Below are 9,442 nucleotides of genomic sequence, written 5' to 3'. Positions count from 1 at the left end.
TAGTCATCACTGGCTCTCAATTTTGACTATTTCACTTCCTGTATTGCTGTGGTCCCACCTATGTGATTTTCTACCATAATGTGCTTTACATCTGCCTCTGTCTCTCCTCTCCTCTGTATATATAAAATACTATAATATTATAGTTATCCTTGTCCTCTCTCAGATGGACTGGAGTGGTTAGTTGTTTAAAAAGAAAGATTCCTTTATTGTCGCTATACTTACAGTGAAACTGGAAAAGAGCTTACATTTCAGCAAACTAGCACACATAGATTCATTTGTGCTTTCACTCATGCATTAATACAAATGTGAAGCTTTTACTCACCTATAGAGGAAGACAGCTAGTGTGACCCACATGACCCATCAAATGCCATCAGACACAATAAAATTGGTGTTTGAGATTTATGGTCAAATCAGTCTTACAACTGCTGACAACGATTCTACAGCCAAACAGAAAGAAGCTACATTCATGCTTCATCATGAAGATAAAAAGGTTTTACTCACCTGTAGAATAAGACACCCAGTGTGATGCCACACAGAAGGAATCCAATTGCAGGTGGGAGTATGTGTAGAAAATAATTTAATGAAGTGGATTCTGTACAAAATCAGCAGTGAATTAATTTAAAATGCTTGGTTGACCTTTGCTAGAATTGACTGGATCTGCTTTTTGTCCTACCTACCTTCTTGGTTCTCAGACACAGTTAAACTCCATGTAATGCTGTTTATGCCACGTCTCTCTGTTATGTTACATGTAGAAAGTCCTTCATCTTCAGGCTGAGCACTAAAAATAATTAGCTTTGTAGGAAACTCATGATTTATTTTCAGTCTATGAAGTGAGAAATTTGAATAGGTGCGATTCAGCACAATGGAACATTGAAAAACAGATCTTTTGTTGGTCCAGGTGATCAGTGTTGCATTTTTCTCAGATATGTTGCAAGTCAGTGTCACTGAGTCTCCTGTGGAGGCCAACATAGGTCTGTGGTCGTCTTTAAGCAACATGGAAGATTGAAAGAAATAATAAATATATTTCAGTTGAAAATCTGGATAGTTCTTTGGTCTCCTCCAAAAATGTCTAAAGCTTAACGGAGACTGTCAGTAAATATACAAAATTATATCTGTATTTAATCCAGAGGAAAAAGATTCTTAAACACAAACGTGCTCTTTACCTGCAAAGACATGACACACCACTAACAGCTGAATGAAGAGAAGTGCTGCTTGGTTTAGCTTGAACATCATGATCATCAGACAGAGAGAGAAACAGACCTGAACTTTACTGTCAGCTTTATGTGTATCTGAGGAGGAGCCACAAAAAAGGAAGAGATTATTTGCTGTTTTGCTGAGCTCATAAATTAATGTATGTGAAAGTGTCACCATTTGTGAGATTCTCATACACAGTTAAATTCCATATAATGCTGTATGTGTCACATCTGTTAGTTGTGCTACATGTATAATGTCATTCACGTCCAGTCTGATAGCGAAAATCAATCAGCTTTGTGAATAAGTTCTTGATGTTTTCAATCTGTGAAGTGAAAAATTTGCAAAAGTGTTATTTTGGCATAATGCAACTTATTTAACACAAATTCTCATAGATACTGCTCAGCCTCACCATTAAAACTCCCTCCCCTTGTGTCACTAAAACTACTGTGACAAGGACAGCTGAGTTTTTTCTGACACCTCAGACCTCAATCTGTAAGAGATCTGAAGGATATTGTGTGGTTTGGTTTGCTGCTACATTAATATCTTGGGTTCTTTCTTGTCTTCTCAATATTTTCTTTATAGTTGGCTGTGAATCAGAAAGTAGACTTGGTGCTCTTTTAATCACAAGGTTGGTTATCTGAACCTCAGCTCACCCAGGCCAGATGTCAAATCATCTCTGAGCAAAATCCTGGACCCAAATTGCCACAGATGCATCTGTTAGGTCTGCGCTCGCAGGCCTCGCTGATTCAGAGACTTATCCCCATGAATGAAGCAAGACAATCTTAACTTGCAAGGGCAGCCCGGTTGGAATCTCAGAGCTCCAAGCTCTGCACCCGAACTCCGATAACTTCAAATTCCAGCGTTCCCTCGCAGCCTTTTATTCAGTGAACACACAAGCACCCCATTGTAAAACCTTATGGTGTGTCATAAAAGTTAAAGCGCAGTGTGTTTGTGTGTGTGTCTGTATGTGTGTTTGTGTATGTGCGTGTGTGTGTCTCTGGATATGTGACTTCCTGGTTACAACTGTTTTAAAAACATTTCTAGTCATAAAAGGGTCATGTCCCCTCACCCCCCCGTATATGGCTTAACCCCTTTAATGGTCCACCATATACAAGCACAGGTGAGTCCATAAAGGGCAGGAAGTAAACATTCCTTACTAAATAAGGAAACCAGAATATCTACGTACAATGTGCCTGCAGTTAAACACTATAGCTAAAAGCTTCCCCCAACATCCTATATGTAAGGAGGAACAGAAAAATATCTAATCATGCAGTTCAAGACAATGTTTACAATTGTAAACACAACAATGACAACTTTTAACAAAATCACTCTAACAGCATCAATCGGCAGTGAGTGTGTTAGACAAAAAAAAAGTATAGAATAAGTATGTCTGAATGCAATTTGTTGATAAGAACACATTTCAGAGGCCTGAGGCCTTTGCCACTGAGTGCTTGTGAAAACTCCTCAGAAACCATAAATGATTTTTTTTTCTCTTGCATTATATCTGTTCTTCCTTTACTTTGGACTCTTCGTGATCATCCCTCTGATTCTGATTTCTCTTTCTGATCTTTCACTTCCTGTATTCCTATATAATCACAGTGAGTTCCTGCTATAACGCACTCTAAGGCTGCCTCTTTCTCTCTCCTCCTCTCTGCATATAAGCTGTGAGTTCTCCTGATCTTCTCTCAGATTATCCTTCTCATGAAAATAAAAATTTGAAAATAACCAAAGATACTTTTCTAGTTGCAGAATGGAAACATGCATGTTGAAGAAGGTTTACCACAAAGAAAATGGCCCCAGAGTCAATGGTGGCTTTTACTCTGACTCCTTTAACCACTTTTCATGCTCTTGCTTCCTCTTTTTCCCTCTTTTCTTTTACCAGGTCAAGCTTTCTATTCCTATGAATGTAACTTTTATTAAAAAATCAGTATCTGATATTAAGCTCAGACAGTCCATTGTAGTGATGGGAATTCCGGCTCTTTTTAGAGAACCAGCTCTTTTGGCTCGGCTCACTAAAAAGAGCCGGCTCTTTCGGCTCCCAAACGGCGCTTCAGGTTGTTTTGTTGCTTTAATTAATTTATTATCAACAACAATATAAAATTATGCACAAAATGAATTACTAATGTAAAAAAAATTGTTTTTTATTTATATATGTTTATATGTAAATATGCATTTTTATATTATTATTCACTCCACATAAAATATACAAAATACATTATAAAACACAAAAAACAACTATTTACATTTCAACTTTTAACTATTCAAATTTTCAGCTTTTTCCTTTTAAACAAATTTAAAGTGAAACAACACAAAACACTGCAAACCACAACACAATAAAATATAAATTAAAATATGCAAAACAAAAAGAAGATGCACGTTCTCTGTCATATAGGCCTGGGATGATATTTTGAGAGAGTGTTTTCCTGCTTGGAATTGCATACATAGGATTCACTGCATGAATAAACTTTCTGAATCCTTTATCATCCGCAACTGAAAATAGTTGTTACATTACCTTTCTAATGTGATGATATTGTCTCTTGTTGTTGCCCCTGGCTCTCTTTCTCTCTCTCCCTCGCGCTCTGTTCCTGTGCTACTGGGAATGTAACTACCGCCCCTCCCGCCTCCGCTCAGTGCAAGCACAAGGCTCACGTGCAGCTTGAAGTGAAAAAAAGTGAGAGAGAGAGAGAGAGAGGGTGAAAGAAAGAAGAAAAAAAAAGCACAGCTCACAATAAGGAGCCGGCTCCCGTCGTTCACTTTACAGAGTCGGCTCTAGAGCTGTTTCGTTCGCGACCGACACATCACTAGTCCATTGCACCAGAAAGTACACTAAAAGCAAAGGAAGCTATTTTACTTACCTTTTATGTTCAGTGTGTGTGTGTGTGTGTGTGTGTGTATACACTGGAATTAACGTGTTACTACTGTTAGGAAGAGAAATCTATTTAATTGTTCTTACACAAATAGCCTACTGATCTATGCCACCTGCAGCCAATTAGTAACAATATTGTTTAAATAACCAAGATAACATTGCTTTCAGATATTGCCTGTAAATGTAGAAATTGTCAGCAAAGAGCATTGTTCAGATCTATTTTAGTCCGAATTGTAAAACGACTGATCCAGTGTGTCTTTTCTCTTGTACACTTTGTTTTCTGTTCAGCTTTTCGGAGAATTGTTTTCTTGTTTTCTTCACAGCTTTAACTGAGCCTCTCAAAGTGATGACCACAAAACCCTTTTTTTTCACTTTGTTTTTAAAACACTTCCTGCCACAATGGGCTCTAAATGGGTTCTATAGAAAAATGGGCCAACACAAAGCATAAATGACTGATTCATCCTTTGAAAAACAGCATTTATTTAGGGTGCTCACAGTAATGCAGAAAAAATAAACTATTGTTTATCTTTTATTTAAGCGCAAGGTTTTACAGTTTATAAGTTTAAATATTTTTTAAAGGTAAAATAACATTTTCAGTTCACTAACAGAAGGATTCTTTCTGCTTTACCACTACACTGCACTACAGTATACGTTGTATTTGTTAGCACTTTTTAAAAAATGTATGTATACAATATTCTGTCCTGTTAGTTTCCCATATTTACAGTTCAGCTCACAGAGCTAAATTAAATAAGTATACCAAAACAGGAGATGGAGGTGTTTGAGAGTTTTGCTTTTAACACTGTCACAAAATATTTTCTAAATATATTATCCATAAAATGCTTCTAAGTTTGTTTGAACTCAGTCATCACATTTTCTGTGATGTTAACAGCCAATAATCATGAACCTTTAATTCTCTAAATGTAAATCCCAAGTATTCATCTTATTTTATTCAACCTTTATTTAACCAGGAAGATCCCATTGAGATTAAAAACCTCTTTTTCAAGGGAAACCTGGCCAAGATAGGCAGCAGCAAGTATCTCACAGTTACAGAAATTACACAATTAAATACAAGTAACAACACACTCACGCAAAAATAAATAATTTAAAAAAAAATGAATAAAATTCAATAAAATTACAATTATTATATAATTTACAATGACAAGCAATCCAATTGAAACAGTTTCATGTTATGGAATTGCCTCAAAGATTCTTAGTTTAGTTTTAAAAGCACTTAATGAAATTAATTCTTTCATTTTCCAGTCGCTCTGCAGCTAAATAGACAAAAGCTCTTTTGCTAAGTTCAGTTCGGGCAAATGGAACAGAATGCAACAAGTAACATTGCAGACGAAGAGAATAACGACCAGCATGTTTCATTGCAAGCAGGAAACATGTATAGGAAGCCAGAAATCCAAGTATTGTCTTATATATAAAACTGTATAGGTGAGAGTTCCTCCAACTGGCCAAAGCAGGCCATCCTACCTGACAGTATAACTCAGAGTCTGAAACTTACGATTAGTGATGAACCTTAGAGAAGCATGAGAGACATTATCAACCATTCGAAGACATTGAGCAGAAACATTCAAATAGAGAATATCTCCGTAATCCAGCACAGGTAAAAATGTTGCAACAACAAGCCACTTATTTGTATAAAAAGAAAAAGACATTTTGAAAATAAAAACTCAGTTTTAACTTCAGACACACAAAAGTTTAAGGCCATCTTTTAAATCATGCTTATCCAGTTAGAGCTAACCAACATGTCAATTTGGTGACATATCGTGTCATAACAGATGCGATTCAGGTTTTTGAGCTGGAACCTGAAAACAGACATTCACACTCACATTCACACCTATGTGCAATCACCAATTAACCTAATGTCACTAACAGCATGTCTTTGAACTGTGGGAGGAAGTCAGAGTATCCGGAGAGAACATTCAAACTCCACAGAGAAAAGTCACGGTCAGATGGTGGATTCAAACTCAAGATCTTCTTGCTGTGAGACAACAGTGTCAGATAAATAACCAAAAATGTCAAATGTTCAGATATTATTTGCTGATACAGAAAGTGTTAGTTGTAGCAACACAAATGTCAGTCCAGATCACCAGCAAGTTACCTGGAGATCTTTACACAACAGACATAATCTGAATGACTTTAGTTTTATGCTTGTTATATACTTATTGGAAATTGTATATATATCCACTTTCAGCTTCATGAAAATAATCAGGTAATAATAATAATAATCAAGAGCCAAAGCCTAACTTTCTGTAACTCATAAAATTATACACAAAAGGGGAAAAAAGATGTCTATATGAGGTTTCAAAGAAATGTGTAATGTTTTGTTTTCCAACTCAGTGTGACCTTTCTCCTGAGCTCTCCTTCCACTCTATACCTTGTTTCCTTTTCAGCTTTTATCTGGACTTTCTTCTTGTCAGCACACTAAAAGCCACAGATTGAACAGAGCGTCTCAAAGTGATTCCTGTCCTGTACACTGCAAAACTTTGAGGTTGTGGAGGGACCACCTATGGATTGAAATTGTAAACTTAATCTTTAAAAAGGAAAATAGCAAGCATGAAGGTAGGTAAGAGAAGATATGAGTTGAAACACTTTGTGAGAAATGAAAATCTGAGTAATAATAAAGTTCCTCTAACCTTTCCTTCCAGCTGAACATGATACTGGACAAAACTCAAGGTCCTGATCTCATGAAGGTCGTGGTTCGGGGTCCTGGAGCAGCATCTAATGAAAAATAAGTCAGAACTTTATTTCTGGGTTTTGGTTTTTTTTGGGGGGGGGGGGGGGGGGGGGCATATGGAAAAGAAATAGTAAAAACTTGTAAGAGACTTGTATAAGATGTGGCCTACTTCATATAATGAATCATATAAGGCTTATATGATTTACTCATGAAAGTGGCCACTTTCTCATTACTTTCATATATTGTTTTAGTAAGTATCCAAAACATACAGGTATAGAGTGCTGTAATGCACTCTATACCTGCCTCTCATTCTTCCTCTTTGCATATAGTTCTCTAGAGTTCTTTTCGTCTTCTCTCACATTTGTTTTCTCATGTATTCAGCATTCCAGCTTTGTTATCCTTCTTGCTGCCTGACCCTGTTTTTTCCCCGGGTGTCTTTTTGAACTCATTTCCTGTGTACCAAGCCTTGATTTTCTACAGTGAATATCATCTATTTGGGGAGTGCATCTCAGTAGTTTTGTATGTTCCAGTAAAATCTTTTCCCCACATTGAGACACCATATAAGCTCTGGTCCCAAGACTCAGTGCTTCTTCTGTTTTTTTAACCTTTCATGTATGAATTATGACAACCTCAAGGCATGAAAAAAAGATTTTTGAACTTCATTTTTTTCAACATGTCCTATTCAAAGAGTTTTTTACATGTCCACTTAGGTGGAAAACATACATTTTGACTTATGAATTTGACAAATGAATAAATAATATATATTCTGTAAAAACTATAACATAATAAAAATATTTTAAAAATAGATTTTAAATATATTTTATAACAATATATATAAAAAATATAACCCTGCCACCCACTGGAAGAACCAAAGGTACTTTTCTAGTTGCAGAATGGAAACATGCATGTTGAAGAAGGTTCACCACAAAGAAAATGTCCCCAGAGTCAATGATTAACTCTGAGCACTTTAACCACTTCTTCACGACTTTCATTTCCTTTTCTCTCTCTCAATGTATACAAAAATAGGCCAACAAAAAGCACAGAGGGTGATTCAAACCTTTAAATTTAGAAGTTTACAGTTCTTACAGAAATAAAAAAAAATTTAAACTTAAAAAATAAAAACTATTTCAGCTCAAACTTGATAATTCTGGTGTTCTTCTACCCTTGAATAAATTTGAAGGAAAAACAATAAAGTATCACCACATGAAATGATAAGTTGGTGAGTAATAAAAGAAACTACGTACATCCAGACACATTTATTTTATGCTTTTTTTTTTTATCTAACACACTCACTGTTGATGGATGCAGTTTCAGTATTTTGCTCCATCACAGTTTACCATGTTTACTGGCAGAGCTGGAAGCGATGAGAGATTTTTCAGCTGCATTCTTCTTCTGGTATGAACATTCAGCCTGTGGCTCCTAATATAGTGATATTATTATTTAGTCTTTTTCTTATTTGGTGCAGCCTCCAAACGTTTCAAAACCTGGTCATAAAAATAAACTAAACTGCATGGTCAACATAAAAACAATAATTTATCATTTGTTTGTAAAGTGATTTTTTTAATTCAGACAGACACAATAAAAAATGGTCTTTGAGCTTCATGGTTGAATCAGTCTTACAAATGCTGACAACGATTCTACAGCCAAACAGAAAAGAGCTACGTTCATGCATTCATCAGGAAGATTTTTCTTACCTGCAGAGGAAGACAGCTAGTGTGATGCCACATAATAACAATCCAACTGCAGGTGGGAGAATGTGTAGAAGATACTTTGATGAAGTGGATTCTGTATAAAACAAAAAAACAGCAGTGAATTCATTTAAATTGGTAATTGAAGTGATTGGCGGTGTTTTTTTTCCTACCTACCTTCTCGGTTCTCAGACACAGTTAAATTCCATGTAATGCTGTTTATGCCACGTCTGTCTGTTATGTTACATGTATAAAGTCCTTCATCTTCAGGTTCAGCACTAAAAATAATTAGCTCTGTAGGGAACTCATGATTTATTTTCAGTCTATGAAATGAGAAATTTGAATTGCTGCGATTCAGCACAATGGAATATTGAAAAACAGATCTGTTGTTGGTCCAGGTGATCAGTGTTGCATTTGTCTTGGATATGTTGCAAGTCAGCATCACCGAATCTCCTGTGGACACTAGCAAAGCTCTGTGGTCGTCTTTAGCAATTTCTAAAGTTTAAAGGAGACAATCAGTCAATGTAAAATTGTATCTGCATTTAATCTATTAAAAAGAAAATTAAAAACCCACACAAATGTGCTCTTTACCTGCAAAGACATGCCACATCACTAATAGCCGAATGAAGAGTAGGGCCACTCGATTTAGCTTGAACATGATGAGTGTAAGACAGAGAGGGAAACAGATCTGAACTTTACTGTCAGCTTTATGTGTATCTGAGGAGGAGCTGTAAAAAAAGAGGAAGTGGTTTGTTGCAGTTGAAACTCAACACAAATGTATGTGATTGATCTTTTTTGAGAAAATTTTTTACATTAAGGTAATATATAGAATATTTCAGATTCAAAACAAGTCATTGTTCAAACATAGAAAGTGAAGTGGGAATATATAATTATAAGACAAATAATTGTCTCCTATACTTTAATCACTCGTGTGACTCACTTGTGTAGAGAGGCAACTTTGAACTGCAACACTACATCACCACCTCTGAAAATGACACCTAAATACTG

General features: G+C 35.9%; 1 protein-coding gene across 1 annotated transcript; it reads right to left on the bottom strand.

Moving 5' to 3' along the window:
* Positions 1-5,286: 5,286 nt before the first annotated feature.
* Positions 5,287-9,129, bottom strand: LOC109197665 (uncharacterized). Its single transcript, XM_025904030.1, has 5 exons — positions 9,026-9,129; positions 8,612-8,929; positions 8,441-8,531; positions 6,706-6,790; positions 5,287-6,576 (listed from the first exon to the last, which is right to left on the bottom strand). Exons 1-5 carry the CDS (start codon positions 9,090-9,092, stop codon positions 6,466-6,468), a joined length of 672 nt encoding a protein of 223 aa, XP_025759815.1. The 5' UTR covers positions 9,093-9,129; the 3' UTR covers positions 5,287-6,465.
* Between the last annotated feature and the right edge of the window lie 313 nt (positions 9,130-9,442).

The sequence above is a fragment of the Oreochromis niloticus genome, linkage group LG16 (assembly GCF_001858045.2).
Source record: "Oreochromis niloticus isolate F11D_XX linkage group LG16, O_niloticus_UMD_NMBU, whole genome shotgun sequence".
Lineage (NCBI taxonomy): Eukaryota > Metazoa > Chordata > Actinopteri > Cichliformes > Cichlidae > Oreochromis > Oreochromis niloticus.
Note: the sequence above shows the minus strand (reverse complement) of the source record. Positions and strands in the feature narration are given on the sequence as shown.